General features: G+C 42.0%; 1 protein-coding gene and 1 long non-coding RNA gene across 4 annotated transcripts; both read right to left on the bottom strand.

Moving 5' to 3' along the window:
• Positions 1-3,190: 3,190 nt before the first annotated feature.
• On the bottom strand, positions 3,191-19,191 carry snx19a (sorting nexin 19a). Of its 3 annotated transcripts, none has more exons than XM_079507653.1 (12): positions 19,109-19,191; positions 14,208-15,745; positions 13,957-14,077; positions 13,361-13,461; positions 13,157-13,273; positions 12,661-12,779; positions 11,494-11,587; positions 10,594-10,741; positions 7,714-7,837; positions 5,971-6,155; positions 4,777-4,864; positions 3,191-4,404 (listed from the first exon to the last, which is right to left on the bottom strand). In XM_079507653.1, exons 2-12 carry the CDS (start codon positions 15,720-15,722, stop codon positions 4,308-4,310), a joined length of 2,709 nt encoding a protein of 902 aa, XP_079363779.1. In that variant the 5' UTR covers positions 15,723-15,745; positions 19,109-19,191; the 3' UTR covers positions 3,191-4,307. The 3 variants fall into 3 exon arrangements, with proteins under 3 accessions (XP_079363779.1, XP_079363780.1, XP_079363781.1); XM_079507654.1 differs by having other exon boundaries at positions 13,361-13,410; XM_079507655.1 differs by lacking the exons at positions 3,191-4,404; positions 4,777-4,864 and having other exon boundaries at positions 5,971-6,094.
• A 1,337-nt stretch (positions 19,192-20,528) lies between these two features.
• Positions 20,529-24,158, bottom strand: LOC306927739. Its single transcript, XR_013790571.1, has 2 exons — positions 23,974-24,158; positions 20,529-20,882 (listed from the first exon to the last, which is right to left on the bottom strand). It is a non-coding gene; the product is annotated as an uncharacterized lncRNA (long non-coding RNA).
• Positions 24,159-25,157: the final 999 nt, after the last annotated feature.

Below are 25,157 nucleotides of genomic sequence, written 5' to 3'. Positions count from 1 at the left end.
AGAGTTGCAAATTGCGGCTAGGGTATGCCTTGAAATAAATTGAGAGATAGAAATCTAGATTTGCAATTCAGGTTGTAACACTGGTTCAATATCACTTTCAATTAAACCATCATTGATAAACACTAGTTAAGAATGAGGTTTCATACAAGGATTTGGTACAGTGACACCCCAAACAAAACATAGTGTCTGTATATTTATTCTATACAAAAATATTTATTCTGAAAAAATGACACGATGGCTCGATGGGAACTATGCACAAAAACTACTTTCACCCACTTGTTTACTTGTAAAATGTGACAATAAAGTTGATATAAATATAAATGCATATATAGGACACATGCACACAGCTCTTCAAGCACCTTTATGTTTGTTCATTTCACCCTCTTACACTCACTCAAACACGCACGCTCACACACACACACACACACACATAGCTTAAGCTAACTCACCTGCAGAATAAAAACAAATTAGGCCTACCAAGCAGTTGTTATGAAGATAAATTAACTTCTCTTTCAAACTGTCACACACAACTTTTCACTTCCTAACAACCCACTGGACCCAGCTACTCCACTCAACTTCCATGAGGTGTAAAGTTACATTATAAGATGTTTATTTCACTCTTTTTTTTCCTACCAAATGAAGGAGCTTGTGTCTGTTTGTTTGCAGCAGGTGTGTGTGGAGGGGGAGGGGCGTGGCTACCGGAGGATTTTAAAGAGTCCGCTTAAAGCTATCTCTGGTCCATAGCGTTACTGCTTGCAGGGCAGAATCATAGAAGCAGTAAGGCTATGGACCCCCTGCAGCAGTAAGGCTAGGCTAGTATGGACCAGAGCTAGCTTGAAGCCTGCTCACAGTGCTCAGTACTCCTCAATCCTTTTCATTTCAAGGTCCATTAATCTGCATAAGCCACGGACAATCATTTGATGACATTTAGCCTCTCAGACCCAAAACTTGTATTAGAATATTTTGTTGTCGTTGAATAAGTCCACAATTCCATGGTGTTGTAGGCTATTCGTGTATTGACAGTGGTGGAAAGTAACTAAGTAGGCTACTTTTACTTATAAGTACTGTAGCCTACTTAATTACAATTTTGAGATATTTGTACTTTACTTGAGTATTTCCAATTTCCACTACACCTCAGAGCCAAAAATTGTACTTTTACTCCACTACAATTATTTGAAAACTTTAGTTACTAGTTACTTTGGAGATTTTATTTTGTACACATTTTGAACTTGTGATATGGCACATTCTGCACAATGAGTACTTTTACTTTTAGTACATTTTGATGCCGATACTTTTGTACTTTTACTCAAGTACATTTTCAATTCCGTACTTTTACTTGTAACGGTAGTTCGAAACCAAATGGACCCGTATGGTAAGGGTTTCAAGTTATGGTTGGTTGCAACTCTCCATGATCATTTGAGTTTAACTGGGGTCGGGGACCGTCACAACCTGGATCCCCCTCAGTGGTGATGGTCCACTGAAGTAAGGGATTAGCACTAGCACCATTGTCAAAATGAATCAGTCCATATCTCCAATATATCCTTTTAGTTTTCCCATATTGGATAACTTGATCTACAGCTCCCTCTGTGGGTTGTCCAACAATCACATCACACACACACACACACACACACACACACACACACACACACACACACACACACACACACACACACACACACACACACACACACACACACACACACACACACACACACACACACACACACACACACACACACACACACACACACACACACACACACACACACACACACACACACACACACACAGATTAATATTTTCTCCCACTCTCCTTACATTTTTAATATTACAGCAAATCAAAGTCAAGTAGGCCTACTGGATAGCAGCTCTTCATTCCAGTTTCCATTGGACATGGAAACTGGAATAATAATAATAATTGTTGTAGCGACTACTTCTTCCCATCAAACCAAATAAAAGTAGTGCTATGAGGCTGAGCTGTCGGCAGGAACTGTATGACACGTTTCCAATCAAATCCAGAAAACTTCTTATTGTAGTTAAGGTGATTTATTGACAAAACAAAGAGGTCCAAAAATGTACTGAAAAGGTTGATAAATGAAAACGTATAGATAAAGGATTAAACGATTAAGCGGTCAACAGAAAATATTGAGCCAGAGCTCACCCCCATTGTTCTCTCACTGAATGCTAGGCTGAATGCCACCGCCCAGACACACAGCTGACATATTAAAGGTGATTTATAGCAGACACACAGCAGGAGCTCATCAATCGGGTAAGGGAAGTGGGAGTGGCACATCAAAAACCAAGCATGGGAAAAAAAAGAAACAGAATATAATAAACAACAAAATGTATATTTTGGCTCCTACAATAATAATAATAATAACAAAAAGAAAAGGATATGCTGTATAAGTAATTAGGTCTCTTTTCCTTTTCCCAAGTTGTGTTATACATATTCTTACCTGGAATCTGTTTTGTGTTGTATCCCATGTGGGACAAACCTTTAGAACTTAAGGTTTAACATGAAAATGTAATGTGCCAGAAATCAATTAGACTCAGCTTCAATAGTTAGTTTAGTTAAAAACCATAACCCAAGTCAGAAATCTGACTTTCAGACCCATTAAGACAATTACAAAATCTACATGGTAGTAGGTACCCTCACAAAAAACATGCAGTCATCCTGGTCTCTAAACTGCCCTGCCCTGGCCAGCCAGGGCGCCTGATGGAGGGGAAGGGAGCTGGTTGGAATAATGTGTTCCTTCCACGCGCTACGTCCAACCAGGGAAACTCCCCCCCATCAGGTGAAAAGCAGCTTGGACGCTCATGCACTGAAGGAAGCATGAGATCAGTCCACGTTGCTCTCCCTACGTTGCCGGGGGTGTGTAAAGCCCAGGATTGCATTAGATAATTGACACTGGGTGAAAATGGGTTACAATTATAAAAAAAGAGATCAGCCTACTATCACCTAATATTAAGGAATTAAGGACTTTGTAGGATTTGGGAAAACTTGTGCATTCATCTTCAGTAGACTCAACTACTGTAACAGTGGCTTTTGTCTACCTAAAAAAGCAAACCTACTAATAATACCAAGAGTATCTCCAGTTTTTAGATCTTTACACTGGCTCCCTGTTTGTCAAAAAATTTTACTTCAACATAGGCCTACTACTTTTGGTTTATAAAACATTGAATTGTGAAACATAATTGTCACACCACTGACTCGGGTGAGGGTATATGTGACCATTAGTACAACCAGATATTTATGCAGTTGGGCAGAGTTTAACATGATTTATTTTCCCCACATGAGAATGTGGCAAACCAAAAATATCTGTAAAATAGAAAATAAAAACAATATTCAAAAACAAATACACATTCACATGGAGTCCGATTTAGATCAGGTTGTTGCATTCAGACAGACAGATCTCCTGAAATCAGATTTGAAACCATCTCTGAATGTGGCTCAAGTCACATTGGAAAAGATCTGATTCCATGTGACTTGTATTGGACCTGTCTGCATTTAAACAAATCAGATTCCAATCTGGATGTGGCACAGATCTGATTCAGGCTAGATTTGTCTGCCAGTGTAAATGGGGCCTTAAAGTCCTGGAACCCAACCCATTTTGACGGTTTGATCCTTGAGCAGAGCTACGGTGAGAGAGAGCTGATTGTGATTTGTTGTTTTCTTAATAAAGAACCTTAATGTTTATAGTTTGTTGTTTCGGGTTGTCCATATTACTACCTAACAAGTGTGCACCATTGATAGGCATGTAAAGAACAAAAATACGTGGACAGTGTTTGGTCACACTGTCACAATCATAAACCATCCAGACTGCATGTCTGCTTTCTGAACCCTGAGTCAGAACTAAACATGGAGAAGTAGCCTTCAGTTATATATGCTTATGCCCCACATATCTGGAAAAGCAGAAAGCTTTTCTGTTCTGCTGTTGCCTTTTTACTGAGGGTTTATTCCCATTTCCCTTGCGCTGTAATCTTATTACCACAAAGTGCTATGGTTATCTTAGGTTAGTTGGTGTTGACTGAGGCTTTCTGTAAATAAACCATTGTTCTAAGGTCGTACCTGAATTAAAACTTGGCCAGTCTTGGCATTATCTATAGAAGTCAAAGGACTAATGCCCTGAGCTATGGTTGCTCATTGACCTGTCTGCCAAGTAACTTGAAGTAAGTTGATTGTCATTGTTCACACATCTGATTCTTACACAAACTTAACTGACAGATACACCATCATTCAGCTCCTTACAGCACTGAGACAGAATGTTTCATGTTATGTGTCCTTCATGGTCCTTCTCTGCATCATTTTAGACAGACTGTAGTAGGAAATTCTGGAAAGCCTCATCAGAAGACTCTGGAATCAGGAACTCCAATAGCAGGTCACAGATGCAGAAGATGAGATGCCTATACAGTACATAGCAGTACAGAGACAGGGTTATATAGATTGACATCCATTTTAAACTATAGGGATACACCGAATATTCGGCCTGATTTGGTTGATTTTAGAGCCGAAACAGAATAGTCAAAGAACCGGGGTTACCTTTCGTAACCTACTGTTTTGTTGGGATGACTTGATCAAAATGTAATCATGTCTTTTGCCATTATCATGTAGCTCTACAACAAAGGTACAGCCATGACAGCAATGGTACAAAAACTGGTAAACTGGTTTTCAGCAAACGGTTTCCAATATTCGTTTTCGGCCAAGAATTTCCCATTGAGTGCATCCCTATTTTAAACTCTTAGAATTGAATTAACTCATTATTGTGTACACCTCACTTGTTAATGCGATGGTCCTGTAAAGACTCTAGGATTGTCTCCAAACTCAGTCTGTACTTCTCAGTACCAAGTATGTCAGTGATGGTCTCTGTGTGAGAACATAAAGGAACAAACTGTTAAGGACTGGACCGGTGTGGTCTGGCATGTGTGACTACAACTGGACCATTTTCCAAAGCACACTGTGGTTTTGAAGAAGCCATTGAATTCCATTACTTTCAGTATGGTATGAACATCAACCTTCAGAGATTTGAAACTTGCTTGAGATAGGTGACATTTATGGTATCAATTATCATTGCATTTTAATGCAATGATAAAATAAATTTAAAATGTCCAAGAATTCTTAACCAGGATTGATGTTTAGTCAACAATGACTCAATTATGAATTACTAATTAAGGACACATCAGAAATGTGGTCCAAAAAAATATTTTGGGGGGTCCCCAGATAATAAAAAAACCCCCACAAAAACAAAACAAAAGAAAATCTTTTTTTTTGCAACTGCATGGCTGGAAAATGGAAATTAAGAGTTTACATAGTACACATAGTACATGAATAAACTTTCCATAATGATCTGGTTTCAGTATTTATTTATGATGTTCTCTATTATTAAGGTTGAAAAAATTGTAGCGGTCAATTTGTATTGGGGAGGGGGTCACAAGACATGACCAAAGCATTTCCGGGGGTCCCCAGCCAAAAACATTGAGAACCCCTGCTCTATTCTACACGGGTCACAGACAAAGTCAGAGAGAGAAGGATGAGGTTGGCAGGGCACTGCGCCAGGCACCCGGAACTAGTGGCAAGCAAACTGACACTATGGGAGCCAATCCAGGGCAAAGCCAAGGCAAGAAGCTCACCACCTATGTAGATGCACTACACGGTGCGACAGCTTCCAACAACACTTTAGAGTCAAGACCCTGATGCTAGATATCAGACTGCGGAGGGCAGAGATTCAGGAGTCCCAAGTCGGTGTTAGCTAGTATGTAATGTGTTCACCTATTGTATGTGTTTTTGTATGCAAATTGTGTATTTGTACTGTATGTTTTACTTATGTGTATAGGACCCCCTATAAAACAAGATGCTGCATCTCAAGGGGCCATCCTCTCAATACAATTCTGAGAAGACCGCACTCTGGCATCAAGGACAAAATGTAAATGAACGTATCATTTGTAAATTCTTAGGGCTAAATGAACACATACCTGGGAGCAGCTGCATCAGGCAGTCCAGACACTGTTTCTTGGTCTCGTCCCTCTGTGTGGCGCTGCGCTCCGGTCGAGAATGAGCAGGCAGCACGCCACCTGGCCACACAGCTTCCTGCATCACCTGCAGGTAAATCACCCAGCAGGGGGCACTGGTGAGGTGGGCCATTCCCACATCCACCCATCTGAGACACAGATAGTGTTGGCATTGTAAGTTAAGAGTTCAACACAAGAGTATCTGCTAGATATCAACAGCAAGGGAATGAGCACAGAACGGATGAAGTGTACTGCACATGTTAACGAGTAACGGCAAGTAAAAATTGCTGTGTGCTGTACATACAGACACACATGGAAAAAGGGACGTGCACAAGGTTAAGCCATGTGCATGTAGTTGGTCACTCACTCACTCACTCACTCACCCACCTACCGTATTGTGCCGAATATAAGACGACTCTGATTATCATTTTTCAAGACTCATTTGTGGAAAAAGAACATTGAATGTTAATTAGTCTAGTCCCCGACTTATAATACGACCCCGTTTTTTAGGATATTTCCATTGGTAAAAAAAACATGGTCTTATATTCAGCACAATAGGGTACGTGTGTAGACCAGTATTTAATAGAGGCTATGCGTGTGACATCATCGCACCTGGAAGTTATGCGGGAACGCCCACTGAGTGGCAAAAAACTACTTTCTGGCCTTGACAGCCCATTCATCCAAACAGAAAAGTCCTGTCTGATTGCATTAAACAATGTTAAACTCACCAACATTGCAGCTGTACGAAAAGCTTGAATTATCCTCTTTCTATCTGCAGTTTTTGTTTCATAAAAATCCACCATAGAAATGTTATGAGCTACTTTCTGTCAAGAAATGCACTGCATTTGATTATTTTTTATTAAGTGTCAGAGTTTGGAAGTGCTTGTTTTCAATAACACAACATTTTGCTGCCTCCTGCATTATGTGACATTTAGAAAGGACGGTTGAGTGATTTCCAACGAGCGCTTCCAAACTCCAACACTCCATGCTGCTCAATGTTTTGCCACTCTAGATCAGGGGGGCGTGTCCTGATGGGAAAATCATGCATGTGGCATGTGCATACTCTCTATAGAGAACCACATTGCATCAAAGCACAGAAAAGGTATTTTAGCACAATACAAATCTGAATGTTTTCATATTCAGTATAGTGTTCTATTTATCTTCAGTCCGTTTCCCTCTATAGAATTATATAAAAAAATTATCATAATAAAAAAAAGATGGAAGATATGACTGGTAACCGTAACACTTTGCAGATGTTATAACACAATAAAAATGAATATCATAGATATTCACAGACATTAAAATAAAGAATCCTGTTAAATAACAGAAGGGGGAGCACTGAGCAGTGTCCGGACACTCATCCTTTTGAAGATAATTGAATACATATTAGGAAGTGTCAACCGATCATCAAATAATCCCCTAAGGACTCAGAGCTTGTTGGAAACGCTTCAGTATGCATTATTTCCTACTGTACTGTATGTTGTTAGGTGTCATTCAACAAACAAATCAATCAATCAATCAATCAATCTCACTGCTTATGTCACCAGAGAGTGATGCAAGAAATAGCACATACAGTTTGTATACAGTACATAAATAGGCAGTTATCAGGACGACACTTGGGGTTAAGCCGTTGCAAGAGGCTGGTGCAATGTACAGTAGACCTGCTATTTTTCGTGCGTGTACATACAGTATCAGGCACAACGTTACCTTTCAATGAAGGTGCCAAAGAGAAGTCTAATGGCCTTCTGAATGTTTTCAGTGCATAGCCAGCTCCACTGGTCCTTCATCAGCAGACAAAGGATGTTCAACACCACATCTGCCACTGCTGTGTCTGTAGACACGGACATACACCGACACACACACACACACACACACACACACACACACACACACACACACACACACACACACACACACACACACACACACACACACACACACACACACACACACACACACACACACACACACACACACACACACACACACACACACACACACACACACACACACACTCTCTTTAGTTTCCAACATTTGAGGTTGGTCAGTTGTCTACATTTTTATAGAGCCTTTAACAAACACTGACAGTGGAGACAAAAATGCAAGGCACCAACCTGCTCATGGAGAGCAGTTAGGGGTTCATTACTTGCGCAAGCAGAGCGCGCAAGTATTGTGGTTGTGCTGGTACGAATGTAATTAAGATATGTATCAATGCCGGGTTATAACTGGCTTTTGATGGTGACGTAATAAAGATTACATTCATGTATACATACAGAAATTACCTTTAATTCACCCGACACTGAAACATATCCTAATTACGTCACCATCGACAGCCAGTTATAACCCGACATTGAAACATATCTTAATTACGTCACCATCAACATCAGTATATATACCTACCAAGCATACGCACATAAAAAAGTGGCCTACTTGTGTGCAACGCGCAAGGAGGCAATAGACAGAGTCGGGTTCTAGTTGCTTTCAGGTGTTCATTGACACTTTCATGCATTTAGTAGGAGCCGGGTATCGAAACGACTACCATCTCATTCCCAGACGGCTGCTCTATCTACTAGTCACTGCCACCCCACAGATGGCATATCCTACTATAAATGCACCACGTCTCTGTGAGTATGCGTGTGTGTGCGTGTACGGTTGTAATGCACGTAACTCGAGAACCGTTTGACCCACCGACTTCACATTCGACACACACGTTCCACACCCCCACAGGGAGTGCAGTGCCAGGTATCGAGTCGGTCGGACCCACGGTTCTCCAGAACCACCACAAAAACCTCTGGTCAGGCTCTGCCAGTGAGCCTAATGGGGCCAACTCCTTTCACCTGTGCAATTTCCAGCCTCTGCCTCAGCCAATTGAGGCTCAACCAATCAGGCTCTGCCAGTGGGCCGAATTGATTGCCAAGTACACTTTTCAGTTTGTCTACAGGCACATACACTGATCTCCATGTGGGACATCGGCTGACAGTTAAAACAGGTGCTATGACAACGTATATCATTAGGTTCCCAAGTAGGCCGGTGGCCGACTGCGACGGGCACGTACAGGTCTAGTTATGCAGATGGAAGGTGTACCAAAAATACAAAATATGGCTGTCTGGCAGCAGAATTAAACATTTAGCCATTACCTCCATGGCAGGCTTATGCTGTTATTCAGAGTGCTACTGTATTCCATCCGCCTGCATTTGGTTACATGTAACTTAAGGCAAGGTAAAATATTCAGGTGAGCTCCTTAGGCCTGTGATGGAGACCAGTGATTATCAACCATGTTCATTTAAGGACCCTCAATTTGATATGTATTAGGCCACAGATCCACATTTCATACAAAAAGTTACGTTCTCAGGGCTATATCTTGCGCCACCCCTTAACCTTTATCCCTAAACTGCCTTTCTGTGTGGAGTTTGCATGTTCTCCTCGTGTCCCCTAGGTTAGGTACCCTCACAAAAAACATGCACTAATCCTGGTCTCTAAACTACCTCCCCCTGGCCAGCCGGGGCACCTGATGGAGGGGAAAGGAACTGGTCGAAATAACGTGTTCCTTCCATGCGCTACGTCCGGCCGGGGAAACTCTCCCCTGTCAGGTGAAAAGAAGCAGCTTGGACTCCTCATGCATTTAAGGAAGCATGAGGTCAGTCCACTGCCCCCCCAGGTTGGCAGAGGAAGTGTAGCGCCCAGGATTACATGATTAGATCATTGACACTGGGTGAAAAAATGGGTTGCAAAATCGTGGGATAAAATAATAAAAAGAAAAAAAACCTTTATCCCTAAACTTATTTGCCATTTTTTACTATTTAAAAAAACCTTTTAAAATAGTTCAAATAGCTGATCTACAAGCTCACAACGTGTAGATGTAGATCGGCTAGTTGAACAATTTAAAACATTTCAAAATAGTAAGAAATGGCAAATACGTTTAGGGATAAGGGATAAGGGTGGCGCAAGATGGAGCCCTCAGTGTATTTTAACTTTGAGAGTGTAGAAGAAAAAAGTTCTTATGCACACCTACGGGGGACAGGTGCGTCGTAAAAATGAACAGGAAGAGTAGAAAAAATCACACCCGTGTGAAGTGAATGGTGCAACTCCGTGTGGGGGTCCCCAGGGGGTCCCCGGAACGAGCCCAGGGTGCCGGCCCGGTTCCGGCGAGCCGCCCCACATCCGAAACCGCATCCGTACTTTACTGTCACTGTACTGTACTGTCACACCCAAAATCATCATATATACAGTTAATGTATGTGTGTGTATTAGTGCACAACAGTGACACTTGATGATGAAAAGCAACCAAACGCTATTTTCGTGCTCGGACACAGCCAATGAGCCAGGGACTCAGGGACACAGCCAGCCAGACACACACAAAGCTCCGTATAGGAGTGGTTCCACCACTCAAAAATGGAATCCTGCACACTGTCTTCACTTACAGCATATTTATTTAGCAACAAAAAAGATCTGTAAGGTCCCATTTGGATTTCCAACTATAAAACTTTAGCTGGGGGCCTGCTGGAACTCCCTCAAGGACCACATGTGTTTACCTGCCTGGACCCCACATTAAGAAACACTGATGTAGACTAGACAAAATGACGCAACCTTTTCCCGATGCCTTCCTGTCTGTGGCAGGCTGCTCACAGCTCTGCTTCACGTCCCCAGTGTCCCTCCCAGTGGATCCACCACACACCAGCCTCTCCTGGTCCTTGATGAACCTCTCCAGTCCAGAGGGGGTCAGCCCATTGAGCACCTGCAAGGCCAGCCACCAAGAGGGACAATTTACAATTTAGGCATTTAGCAGAAAGACAACAACACATGGTAATACATCAAATACATAGAAATAGTCATAAGCAAGCTAAGAACCTAATATCTGTCTAACAGTAGATTATCTGTACAATGCAATTATGAGTATACACTATACAGTAGAGGGCTATGTCTACATTATGCTATCTAAATTACATAAGTTTAGCCTTTGCATTCGCCTGCAAGGTCGTCGAGGCTAGGGCAAGTGCTAGTAGTAAGGGCAAGTAAGTGCTGTGGGCTAAGGTGAAGTCTGAAGAGGTGAGGTTTCAGACTACTCACTCCCAATCTTCAGAAGATTGGGAGTGAGTCTTTAGTTCTGATTGCAATTGGAAGTTCATTCCAAATGATCATTTGTATCTGGCAGTGGTGCACAGTAACTAGGTACACTTGTAGCCTCGGCTGAGAGGACCTCGTATCAACAAGGTGCATACGTTACCAGTCGACTAAAGAGGCAGGCCCGATAGGCAAGCAGCAACGCAGCACCCTATAGCCTACACATTTACGTGAGCACTGTACTTACAGTAAATACATTATTTTAGTATCTGTAACTTAGTATGTATTTTTGGATAGTACAATGTTTGCTTTGAAATGTAATGGACTTTCAGTCTTTCAATGCAAATATTGTAAACTACTTTTGACTCCACAAAATGTCTAGGAAGGGAAAAGCGTTACCCGCAAGGTAATCCCACACTAACTTACAGCGCTGCCTTCGCTAAAGCAGTATGTCACTTTAGGCTGCAAGTCATTTATGTTGAGATGGGGAGCAACTTTGCTGGGGAAACGGAGCCTCCTGCTGCATGAAACATAAAATTACAACCAAGCAGCAGTTCAAACGCAACACCTTATGAAACAAGACAATACAAGAGAAAGCAGACAGTAAAATGTGTCCTTGAGTATTACAGTACTTCCTTTAAAAAAGGGGGAACCTTACTAACTAACTAACCTAACTCAAAGCTGATTTTGCCTATTCGTCACCTTCTTAAACTAATGGCCTAAGTCATTTTTTGAGGGAAATAATTTTTTGGCCTAAGACACTTGCCACCTCTGATAACATCGCCAAAGTCCTAATTGAAAACTGGATCATGCTGATTCCGCCCCTTTTAGTAAACTGGCCAAAGTCAGGCTGTTTAATCCTATTTAATTCTATTTAATTATCTTTATCTGTTACATAACTGACAGACAGTGTTATTCTTGAAGAACGATAGCCCCCTGTACTATGTCTAGCTTTTAGTGTATGTAACCCAAATTTTGTCCCAAACATTAAATGCCGTTGACAATGAATGGACAATTTTGTAACACAAACATTGATGACGAAGGTGAGGACGCAAATTCTGATTGGCCGGAATGAGATGATGTATGATGATCTACGATGATAAGAGCGCCCTGCCCTCACTTCACATGGGTGTGATTTTTATATTAATAGTAATAAATTGTTATAAATGTTTTTGGTGAAATTATTAAGAAATATATAGTTTAAAAATGTGATGTACAGTTGGAGGCCATCGATATTGTCCTTTTCTTTTTGCTGAGGTTTGCGTGATCTGCGCAAAAGGACAGTTAACCCATTTTGGGCGGGAACCCCTTTTGGTGTTTTAAACATTATGTTATAATTTAGCTATTGAAAAATAGCAGATCTACAAGCTCATAGCGCGCCACCGAGTGGCGCGCTACGAGCTTGTAGGTCTGCTATTTTTGAAAAATCGTGAAAATATTTATTTCAGAAAACTGGAGGATTTAGAAGGATTTAAAAAAAAATTGAGGTCAGGCCTAATGGGTCAAATGATAAGGGACAATATCGGTGGCACCCAACTGTATTGTATCTAGTCTACACTATAGTGTCTATGTGGAGAGACTAGAGGGACTCACCTGTATCTCCTGCTGTCTCCTGCTCTGCCATCAGACTCTCCCTCCAGGTCCTCTGTGGGGCTCTGGGGCTCCGGGCGTGGGAAGGCCGTCTTCAGTGTGTCTAAAGCATTCACCACCATCTTCGGAGGCAGTCATGTTGGAGAATATATGAGACAAACAACCCAGTGCCTAATAAAATATTGCAGACATTCATCGGAGTCCACACCTTGCCATTTAAAAAAGGAACATGGTTGCTGTGCACTGTATCAATTCCATTATAAGATATGTACAGTAAGTACCCATGACATTTTTTCTCAGCATTAATCTGAATTTTACTGACATCATATGTTTACTATAAAAGCATAGTGTTTCAACAGTTGGTATATTACTATATAGGTATATACTATATTTATATTTCCATGCCTACCCACCTGTATTTTCTCTCACCAGTTAAAAAGAAACCTGATTTCTAATTACAATGGAGCATTATCTTCATTAAAACAACTTTTTTCTTTACCTTATCAATTCTTGACATCGCAAACTTTTTTTCAAAAGAAGCGCATGATTCTGCATTGAGACCGAGGAACTCCTGCATTTCCTCACTGTTGGCTGTTTCAGGAATGCTGTTTAATTGCTAATATAGAGAAAATAAATCAGGCAAACTACATTAACACAAAAATTATTCTTAATTGAATTACTGTTCTGTTGGTCAAATCCATACTTTAAGAAATGTATCCAGCTGGCCTTTACGAGCCTCCGCCTTCTCAATATCTGCATTGCCAAACAGGAGATCAGGGAAAAGCTTCTTTGGGCCTCTGACGTCTGAGGTGCAGAACAAGTAATAAGGAAATCATTTCTGAAACAACTAGATAAAGTGCCCCTCGGGGCACAGGTCTCCACCAGGCCAGGTCAGGTTGTGGCCTCCTGGTGACGCTATAATAGGCCAATGTGAAAAGGGTTCCATTTCTTCTTACGCCTTGGATGGCAATTGGATGATTTGAGGCATTTTGTTCCAAAAATCTTTAGTAAAACGGGCCAATCCTGCAAACTTTGAAAGCCAATGTTAGCCAATTAGGATGGAATATGAAATATCGGACAGATCCGTCTTGAACACATCACACACACACACACACACACACACACACATCACACACACACACACACACACACACACACACACACACACACACACACACACACACACACACACACACACAGAGTGCAAAACATACTCTCTCCCCATGCCTTCGGCCTGGTGGAGACAATAATTAATCAGTCTGTAAAAATAAATCAGTGCAGAGTGGATTTTTGTCTTACTTTTCATGACCTTCTTGAGCTCTGGCTTCTCCTCTAAACGAGCTTGCAAGTTAAGGAACTCACTGTATCGCCGGTTGACAGTGTGATGAGCCACAGGTTGCAGGTTCATTACTGTCTCATACTACGAAAGTTAACGAAACACACAGCCCCATGCATCAGTGCAGTCAAATCTAACATGTTCATTGAATAATAGATGAAATCCTATTCATAAAGACACAAACACAAAATGATGGGCTTGAAATAGCATATACCTTCACAATGTATAAAGTATAGGGGTGTGAGGCAGCACCACGTGGCTCTTTGGAGGTGAGCGTGCCAGCAATGTGGACATTCTGTATGTTAACAGGTACAACTGGAAGACTGTTAGAGGCATCAAAGTTATATGGGGGAAGACAACGCCGCTTTGGAGGAAAAACTGAGGGTCGCTCTTGGCCTATGCCTGCTGGCCAATGGGAGTCCTCTGTCACCACCACTTTGGGTCCGAGGGACCTTAGAGTGCTGAAGCAGCCAGAAGCCCCATCGTCTTTTGAAGTCATCACGTTACAGAAACTGCTTGGAGGAGGGGCACAGTTGCAGAAGCTTTCTGCCTGCTCATCGTCTGAGTCTGACTGAATTGAGGACTCGACTAACAATTTCTGACACTCTGAAGACTGGGAGTCATGGTCGGGCTCTGGGCTCTGATAAAAGCAGTTAACCCGGCATGGCATGAGCAGACCTTCATGGCAATTTTCGCCTTTACCAACACTAGCTAGGCTATCCATGCTGTCCAGTGAGGAACCTATCTTCCAAAACAGACCCTGGCTGTACAGATCGGTGGGATTTGAGAGGCTTTTGGTGCTAAGACCCATTTGGTCAGACGAGAGGGAGCTGCAGGTGACCCAGGACTCATCCTGGGACTGACTTCTGTATAGAGTTGCTCCAAAAAGCTCATCCGTGGCAGTTTCGTGAGGCTCTCTGGACTTGGTGAATATGTCCACAATGGTCTGGTTGAGCCAGTCAGGATCAGATACCCTACTTATGAGGGGCAACAGTACATTGCAGGTGATGAGCTCTGCTACCATGCATCCTCCAGTCCTCGTTTCCATGTTGGGATATGGGACAAGCACATGTAAGACAAGGTACACCAGAGCTCGAGAGTAGCTGAGTTCAGCGGTTGCACTCCTCAGGGCAGGATGGGGGGCATCAGCTTGACTGTACCGTTGCCAGAGGCTGATGCCGCTGTCTTTCTGCGTCAACGCTGCTCCTGCCTGCATCTCTCTTGCTGTCATGAATCTCTGCAGGTGGCATCCGTAGAGCTCGAGAACCCTCTGAAGCAGTGCTTTCCTGTCCACGTGCCGTGTGCGCTCCTTAAGTTCCATCCCTGACTCCAGCATGGAATCGCGCACCACTCTCTCAAACTCCCCCTCCTCCCCTGCCAGCAGGATGCGGTACCACGAGGACACAAAGTCGCGCATGGCTTTGTGGACAGCGCTGTGGATCTCAAGGTCCAGACGTCGCTCATGTTCAGGGGAAGGCAGAGGTGGCTGCATGTTACCCAGTGGAAGAAAATGTTCCAAGTGCAGCAAGCTGTTAGCGTCCAGCAGAGCACGAGACCCAAGCCAACCCCCAAGAACCACCAGGAGACTGGTGAAGATACAGAGGAGCCAGACATTCACAAGGAGATGGAAGAGGACAAGCCATGCGAACAGAGCTCCAAACCCTAAGAGCCTTCGCTGGCCAAGTAACTCTGAGAATGCCCAGTGATGAGAACTCTTGGAGGAAGGCATTAAAGTGTGTGGACTGTTGTGTCCTGAAAAGAAAGAAAAATTAATAAGCATGCTATAGCCTGGGAAATTAACCGGAAATACATTGAAACCAATATTTAGGACCAATAACAGACTTATAAGGAAATAATCAAGAAGCACGTTTATATGTTTATATATATCAGAACGAAAATACATATATATATATATATATATGTATTTGTTTTGTAAATTAACTAATTGACAAATAATCAACTAAATAGATTAGTCGATTAACTACTTAACCCTGTATTATTACGAACGCAGTGATTGCGAACGCAGTGAGCACTAACTATTGAAGCTGGCCTAAACTGTCTATCTATCTGTGTGTCTGTGTGTGTCACGCTGTAACACCACCGGCCCGCCACCAGAGGGCGCAGCTGTATCACACACAAAACACACACACACACACACAAAAAAACGTAACTTAAAAAAACCCTTAAAAAAGTACGTAATTTATTCTAATTGTTGTTATTGCAATTTACGAGCTGCGTTCGCTTCCCGTGTTCGCGCGTCTTACTTGTAGTCTATGTGGTTTGAAGTCACATCGCCCAGCCCTACTATAATAATTCCTGTTAATCATATCCGTAGAATAAACTAAAGTGTGACATCTTCCTGGATTCATTCACCAGTCATATATTTAAGATGCCCTAGGGTGACCAGATCCAAACTGTTCAATTGAGGGACAGAAGTATCGCTTGTGTGGGGTGGGACCGGACAGGTTTAGCAACTTATTACTTACGTAAATTGCTATTAAAGGGATAGTTCAGATTAAGCTGTATGGAATACTTGCCATTAATATAGTGGTTGCAACTGTATTAATTGATTGCCCGAGTCCCGTGGTGGGAGTTCTGCTCTGGTTTTGGTCAATATTAAGTAGTTCCGGTCATTTTGTGGGGGGCACAGGGGCCACGCAGTAAAAGTAAATTAATTCACAAAACTAACGTAATTTGTATTGTTGACCTATTTCTAAAATATTAGCACAACTTTCGTTCAACTTTGACCCCTCTATCACATGGAACTATCTTTTGGGCGTAGTGATATGGACACAAAAAACAAAGTTCCGTGTGATAGAGGGGTAAAAAATGAACGAAAGTTGCACTAATATAGAAATAGGTGAACAATACAAATAAGGTTAGTTTTGTGGATTAATTTACTTTTAAAACCAGAGCAGAACTCCCACCATGGGACTCGGGCAATCAATTAATACAGTTGCAAGTTTGCAACCACTATATTAATGGCAAACTTGTATTTCATACAGCTTAAAAAAATCTGAACTATCCCTTTAAATGCCTTGATGTCATATTCGACCATAGGTCTAATATTGCCTATTTTGTTATTAAACCCCTCTGGTGTCTCACATTGTTTTAAAATGCTCATTTTGGTCATGGGTGGTATAGGGTGACTTGGTACTGCAGCCTAGGCCTAGGCCTAGGGGATATTTCTCATGTTATTTTAACAGGATTAAAAACACATCTAGCAGGAAAAGAGACAATGAGAGAGCTTTACAACAGAACGCCAACTATTAGTAGCCGGGGAGCCACAGGCCCAAAATTGGACAGGACCTGTGATGTCATGCCGTACTTTTTATTTGTGTTTTTAAGTGGTGCAAACCACTTCCTTAAGTGACTATGTGTGTGGGTGCCTGCCTGGCTGGCTGCCTGGGTATGTCTGAGCACGAAAACAGCATGGTTGTTTTTCACCACCTGTGCGCAACCTAACACACACACAAACACACACGCACATATTAACTGTATATATGGTGATTTCAGGTGTGCCAGTACAGTACAGTGACAGTACAGTAGGGTACAGTAGAGGGACCGGCACACAGTAACTCTGTCATTTCTCAACCGTTTCGGACGCGGGGCGGCTCGCCGGAACCGGGCCAGCACCCTGGGTGCGTTTCCTGTGGGTCTAGAACTCCCCCCCCGGGAAACCCCACACGGAGTTGCACCACTCACTTCACACGGGTGTAATTTCTTCTATTAATTTGGTCATTAAGGTCCACAGAATGAGAGGCCTGCTCTGCCGGAAACATCACGAAAAAGTTATGGACATTATTGTATAGCCTACCACACCATAGACAACCAATATAAGGCAACATTTCCCAAATTTCCCGAAAAACACTCCTTGGTCTAAATTCGGCCAACCACTTGCCAAAATGTGCCCAAATATGCTGACCTCATCACATTTGTGATGACAGCTATGGCCGTATTTAGGCCCAGGACTGTTTTTCTTGCAAAACAAATGCTTGGAATGGATTCAGAATCATGAAAACCCCCTAGTTTGACATGTCACATGACTCACATGCTATTAAAGCATGATGAAATGTGGGAAATTTTGCCTTATATTGGTTGTCTATGGTGTGGTATACAAAAATGGCCATAACCTTTTTTCGCAATGTTTTCGGCAGAGCAGGCCTCTCATTCTGTGGACCTTAATGACCAAGTGAATAGAGAAAACACAAATAGAAGGTAGGCTACGGCATGATATCACAGTTTAATCCTTAACCGTTGAGCTTTCGGGCCTGTGGCTCTCCGGCTATAGGGGACTAACTATTAGAGCATTTGAACACTGATGCCTGCCAGTCACAATGTGGGACATGGTTTCAATTTGTGGGACGCCTGAAATGTCTTGGAAATGAGACTTGTCAGTTGTCACCCTAAAGCCCTACTGTGGGAGATCATGGGATAGATAGCCCATGGTCACCTTACTGTAGGCTACCCCAGCTAAATGGCTCGTGTGTAAACGTTTCATTTGTAGGCCTAATAGCATATTTTTCCCCCACAAAGTGTATCTTTGATCATTTTGACAAAAACGTATAAACATATGTAGGCTACTGTAAAAAGAATTGCCTGCATATGTAGGTTTGCTATAATTGAGTTACCGGTAAGAGAAAAACGCATCACAAATAATAGGCTCGTTGTTTGTTGGATGGAAATGAAGATCACCATGCACGCATAGACTGATCAAAGTCCCCACACACGCAAACCATTCTCTACATGCATGACCACTATGTGTTGTCTATTCCAAGATTAGCCAAAGGGAAATGTATAGCGTATAAACTGTCATGCTACCAAATAGACCCTACGCCTATTGCAGCTTAAATTGAGAAGAAGTTATTTCTTTGAACCATAATAGGCCTAAAAGGTCTTCACATTTTAGTGATGCTATTGCTATGGATTCTTCATTTGGTATTTGTCGCCATCTGTCCTAAAATTACCTAAGTGAATACCAAACGAGGTCCACCATGGCCACCTGTAGGCAATTAGCCTTATATGTGCGGAGGAAAATTCACAACTATCTTTACACAACAGTAAAGATAGTAACTCCGTGACGTGGGCACTATGGGATGGGAGATTAACACATACCTGACAATCGATAGAAGTATAACAGATGGAATAAGAGACCCGAGTAAACAAGCTGGCTCAAGAATCCTCATGGACAAGCCCTGACTAATCTTGTAGAGAAGATTATCTGGGTCCATAATGGATCATGGAAATCTAGTTTACGCTTTACGGCCCATAGGGGGCGGTGTCTGCATGGCCATACAGCTTGCGCACCTGTTAAGAAACATTGGTCGATTTTCAAGACTATTAGTAATCTAACATTCAAATCGGAACTATAACGAAAAGAAATGTGAAGAAGAAATTAGCCTATCTGGGATCAGCATAGGCTAGGCCTGTACTTAGATAAGTAGGCCGCTACAGTACAATTAATTGTAGCAGTAATTTAGACCCATTATGGAAGAGTTCAGAAGAGTAGAGTTCAATAAATAAATCCCCTTTGTACACAACCAATGGGTCAGATTTTATCATAAACTGCAGGGCACTTTCAAAGGGACTAGGCCTACTTTGGGGAAAGGGGGATTTCTCTTATGCACAGAGATAAAGTGTTGGGCAGTAACGAGTTACTATATTACGTCCCAGTAACGAGTAAAGTAAGTTATTACTCTGACAACAGTAATATTACCATTTACTTTGTAAAAAAAAAAAATCACACCGTGTGAACTGAGTGGTGTAAGGTATTATAGCCTGATCAGCTGTGGTCTGACGTAATGAAATCACACCCGTGTGAACTGAGTGACCATAGCAACCATGCTCATGGACACGTAATCTAACAAAGCCAGTTGGAGTGGTTTACACCACTCAAAAATAGCACATTACTTTAGTTTGCTGCCGTTACATATATATACACACACACACCAGCCTTTTTGGCTGATCGGTGACTCTTAATTTTAGTATGCAGTTCTAAAATAAGCTGATTTAACGGATTGTGTACATTCCTTTTTTGCGGTGGGAGGGGGGGGGGGGGGGGGGGGGGTGTAGTAATAAACAGTCTGTCTTGAGACTAGGCTGCCTCAAAGTCAGAGACTGTTGCTTTATATTGTTAGTTATTGATGTATGCAATATTATATACTATGCGTTTTGAGATACTGCAGCAATGTGTGCAGTGTTGAATTCCAAATGTGGAGCTGCCTAAACAGATTGTTCTTTTGCAGGTGGAAGGGGCCCGGATGAAAAGTAATATGCAACTATATTACTCTTGAGTCTTACTTTTTCCTAAAAGAGTAATACGTAAAGTAAACATATTACTAAATAATGTTGCCCAACACTGGAGATAATTTAAAACCTAGGCCTACACAATTTCAGCCATTCAGTGATAACCATTTTACTGAACATTTTAAGATGGCATTTACTCAACCTCGAATATTCAAATCATACAGCTTGAACCCACATTTGGTCAATTCTCACATTTAGTGAACATGGGGAAAGAAGGAGAAGTCAATGATAAGTTTAAAAACTTTAATTAAATTATGGACAGTTATTGCAAACATGATCAAGTGCTGCTGGTGGTCTTGTGTGGAGTTGCAGCAGCCAGCCCCCTCGTCGTGCATCAGGGTGGCGGTGGTGGTCGCGTTGCTGCCAACGCCATGGTCTTGCATGAGGGCGGTTGCGTTGGTGCCAGCGCCATAGTCTTGCATGAGGGCGGTTGCGTTGGTGCCAGCTCCATCGTCTTGCATGAGGCCGGTTGCGTTGGTGCCAGCTCCAGCGTCTTGCATGAGGGCGGGGGAGTTTGACTCACTCTCCGTAGGGGCATAAGACGGAACAGTCGTGATGGCAGCTCCAAGTGTGAAACAGAGTCCTGTTGGCACAAGGAGTTTTTTTTTTTTTTTTAAATCACACCCGTGTGAAGTGATCATCAAGAATGGTGGTCCCTTATTGGCCACAGACATACCCAGCCGATTTGCTCAGACACGTGTAAATTCTCTATTCATCGTCAATGGCATTTAATGTTCATTTGACAGAATCTACACTATAGCCGTTTAGAGGGGCTAGCACCCCTCAAAATCAGCTAATGACTTAGGAGAAAGACAAAGTTAAGCCAACCAATATTTGTTGATAGCTCATGATGATACAATGTTGATGAATGAATGTTGTAAACTAGAGAACAAACATTGCAATGAAACTGGGGTAGTGGGGATGATTAGCTTCAATGCCCATTTAAGTGCCAAGCCAGGGGTGTGGAGTGGAAATGTGAATCCACTTGCTGACGGCTGTCAGCATTGAGTTTTATATGAAACCATAGGCAACCTATATGGCAAACATGTCTAAATGTAATTATGCTTTAAGTAGCATGTGACGTGTCAAACTAGGGGGTTCATGATTCTGAATCCATACCAAGCATTAGTTTTGCACAAATAACACTCCTTGGGCTAAAGATGGCCATAGCAGTCATCACAAATGAAGTGGCTATGGCCGTTTTGCCCAAGGAGTGTTTTGCATGCAAAACTAATGCTTTGAATGGATTCAGAATCATGAAATCCCCCTAGTTTGACATGTCACATACTAGATAAAGCATAATGAAAATCTTGCCTTTGAGGTTAATGGTATGGTCACATATAGCCCATCCTAAAACTGCTCAATACTGCCAGTAAGCAAGTGGATTCATGAATTATATAGACAATTTTAAGCAAAAAAAATAAAAATTATATATATATATATATATATATATATATATATATATATATAACAAATTTCCCACTTTGAACAAAAGAAACCCATTTGTTGGCTGCCGGACTAGCACATCTTACCAATTAAAGCAGCACCATGCATTTTTTTTAAATACAACATAACAGTATGCTAATACAATATAAAATTGGGGCAGGTGTGTGCCTAGTTAGATTTATTTGTCCACGTATGGAAATTTGTCTTTGGTCTCAACAGTAAAAAACAAACAGTTATGGACTAGCTCTGGTCCATAGCCCTAATGCCCTGTGCTGCTGCATTTTAAGGCCCTGCCACCCTTTGCTTCTAGCCTCTCAATAGCAGAAATATAAACGCTTTACTTACCAATACAAAGGCAGTTTGTGTAATTAGAAAGCCTACTTTCCTTAGTAGACACTGCGGGCTCAGAGTGCATCCACTAAGGAAAGTAAGCTTTCCAATTACACAAACCACTTTTGTATTGGTCAGTAGGTAAAAAAAAATTTATATTTCTGCTACAGAGAAGAGGCTGGTCTGCATTTATGCAAGCATTAGCCCGTCTCCGGACCCCCCGGGTTGAGCTCCTTTGGACACCTACCACGTAGGGTCCGGTATCACCGGCTTCAAGCGACATGGGATGCAATCTGATTTACCCTGACTTAGCCCTGTGCTGCGCTGTGGGTGTCACGCTGACATATTCCAAACGAAGCATATGAACGCTATAGGAGACAACGAACCATCTGACCCCCCCCCGCGAACGGCTCAGAAGCCGTTAAGTATTTTTAATGTTTGTACGACCGTTTTGGCAGCTCTCTTCCTTCCTTCCTTGACTTCCTTATTGACATCCTATTGTACCGCCTCCATCACCTGCGACAGAGCACCGGAACTGGCTATCTGCGCGTTCCTGCCTCTGTCGCAGGTAGCTGCCAAAACGGTCGTACAAACATTAAAAATACTTAACGGCTTCTGAGCCGTTCGCGGGGGGGGGGGGGGGTCAGATGGTTCGTTGTCTCCTATAGCGTTCATATGCTTCGTTTGGAATATGTCAGCGTGACACCCACAGCGCAGCACAGGGCTAAGTCAGGGTAAATCAGATTGCATCCCATGTCGCTTGAAGCCGGCGATACCGGACCCTACGTGGTAGGGGTCCAAAGGAGCTCAACCCGGGGGGTCCGGAGACGGGCTATGCAAGCATAAGAGAACAGTTCCATAGCTCTGCGCTAGTGTGTGCCTTCATCTCCCCACTCCATCAAGAGTAAGTTGCAAGGGTTGCATTGGTGTGACATGCCTTAAAACTGTTTTGTATAAAGTCTGTTGCAATTAGTTAGCCGCAATTTGCAACTCTAGATTGTTTTATAATGGGATGAATCTAGAGTTGCAATACCCTCCATTGACTCCCCACTCATCATTTTGCGTTTGCGATCTGCTTGTCTTAAACGACGTTAAACTCACCAACATTGCAGCTGTAGTCCAAGCTTGAATTATTCTCTTTCAATCTGCAAAGCTTGTTTTTCATAAAAATCCCCCGTAGACATGTTATGAGCTACTTTCTGTCAAGAAGAAGAAATGTTGGAGTTTGGAAGCGCTCGTTTGTATTAAGGGGTCGCGCTGCTGCCTCCTGCATTATGTGCAAATGCGAAACAGATGCATGCAGGGACGTTCAGTGACATACGACGAGCGCTTCCAAACTCCAGCACTTAGAAAAAGAATCACTTGCACAGAATTTCTTGACAGAAAGTAGCTCATAACATGTCTACGGGGGATTTTTATGAAAAACAAGCTTTGCAGATTGAAAGAGAATAATTCAAGCTTGGACTACAGCTGCAATGTTGGTGAGTTTAACGTCGTTTAAGACAAGCAGATCGCAAACGCAAAATGATGAGTGGGGAGTCAATGGAGGGTATTGCAACTCTAGATTCATCCCATTATAAAAAAATCTAGAGTTGCAAATTGCGGCTAGCAATTAGTGTGGTTTGGGCTATAAGGCCCAATATGTCTGCAGTGCATATAAGCCGTTGTACAGAAATAAAGTTGACATCATAAACTCATCTGAACAGACTGGAAAAGATTAAAATAAAATCTGGAGCTATATAGTATATTCAGGTGATATCATAAAACGAAAGCTCCCCCAAACTATCAGTACAAACTTCAAACATTTCAGAGTTGAAAATGGTTTGGTCTTCCTATGAATTTGCAACAGACCTACAATTTAATAAATGCACATTGGAAACAAACCAAAAAGCTCTTACCATGGGCAAAACAAAGACTTAGTCCAAAAAGAACAATGTTGCAAATAATGCTTCCCTCCATTGCTGCCTGCCAGAAGTTAGATGTTGTGGGGGAAGTGACTGACTGGCCCTCAGCAGAGGTTTTAAGGCTTGCTGCTGGTCCCACAGCTGTTCATGATCAGCATTAATGAGTGGAAGAGACTACAGGTTGCTCACCTGTCTGTCATTTGGGTGGGAAGGGTTTGTTTGAGTCTGACTACATTATAAAATATACTGACTGTTTATGGGTTATATCGGTCAGAACAAATTATTCTCTTTTTTTTTATTACACAAACTAAAATGTTGGTGAGGCTTAATTGTGTGATTTCTGTTTTTGGTGCACCATGTTAATAACAATTAACATCCATTTATCATAGGAATTCGTCTGTGAGCCTGTGCGTGAGCCTGTGTGTTTGAAAACTGAAATTTGTTCATGGCAAAAAAAAGAAAAGAAAAGAATACAAGAAATGATGACTTTCGTGTCGTCATATCAGCAGCTTTAACACAGTAAAGAAAAAACAGATCTACAAGCTTCCAACATGTCAAGATATGAATATGATGCAGTGTGAGCTTGTAGATAGGCTATTTTAACAATTTTACGTATTTTTGATTATTATATATTTTGTAAAGGAATGATTTTGGTCTTACAAGGTTTCCACCTGACAGTATATGGTTCTGTATCAGTATCAGTCAGTTTGACCAGATTCCATTCAAATTGGTTACTATGAGGTTTCCACTTACAGTACGTTTTAACAGCGGGCCACAGCCAGACGAATTTTCCGGAAGTGCATTATTTGTCCATGAAATATTCTACAGGATTCTAGCCTGGGCAGCATTCCTTTTCGGGTTTATGATCCGGTCGGGAGCGGATGATATCGCTATGTCATGTTGTAGTATTGTTTTGTAGTCATCAGTCATCCGGAACTTCCTTTCCCTTCAAACCGATTTTTCTCAATAAAAGCCGCAGGCTACGAGAGCTTTTATTGTTATTCTTCCGGTTTGCTGGAAAAGGAAGTTCCGGATGATTCTTCCTGCCTGATGACTACAAAACAATACAACAACATGAAGTAGTGATATCATCCGTAGATAGGTACTGATGAGATGAAGTAGATCTTTTAAGCAGTTACCATTACTTATAAGAGTGTGCACCCTAGCTCTGCTTAGCA

The sequence above is a fragment of the Electrona antarctica genome (genome assembly GCF_951216825.1).
Source record: "Electrona antarctica genome assembly, chromosome: 8".
Classification (NCBI taxonomy): Eukaryota; Metazoa; Chordata; class Actinopteri; order Myctophiformes; family Myctophidae; genus Electrona; species Electrona antarctica.
This window is presented reverse-complemented; position numbering and strand designations above follow the sequence as displayed.

Excerpts from the sequence above, each read along its gene's own strand:
- snx19a (XM_079507653.1), bottom strand. The coding sequence starts at position 15,722 with ATGCCTTCCTCCAAGAGTTCTCATCACTGGGCATTCTCAGAGTTACTT. Across the intron at positions 12,780-13,156 it reads CGATGTCAAGAATTGATAAG|ATGGTGGTGAATGCTTTAGA; the intron begins GTAAAGAAAAAA and ends CTGCCTCCGAAG. Across the intron at positions 6,156-7,713 it reads TTTGGCACCTTCATTGAAAG|ATGGGTGGATGTGGGAATGG; the intron begins GTAACGTTGTGC and ends TCTGTGTCTCAG.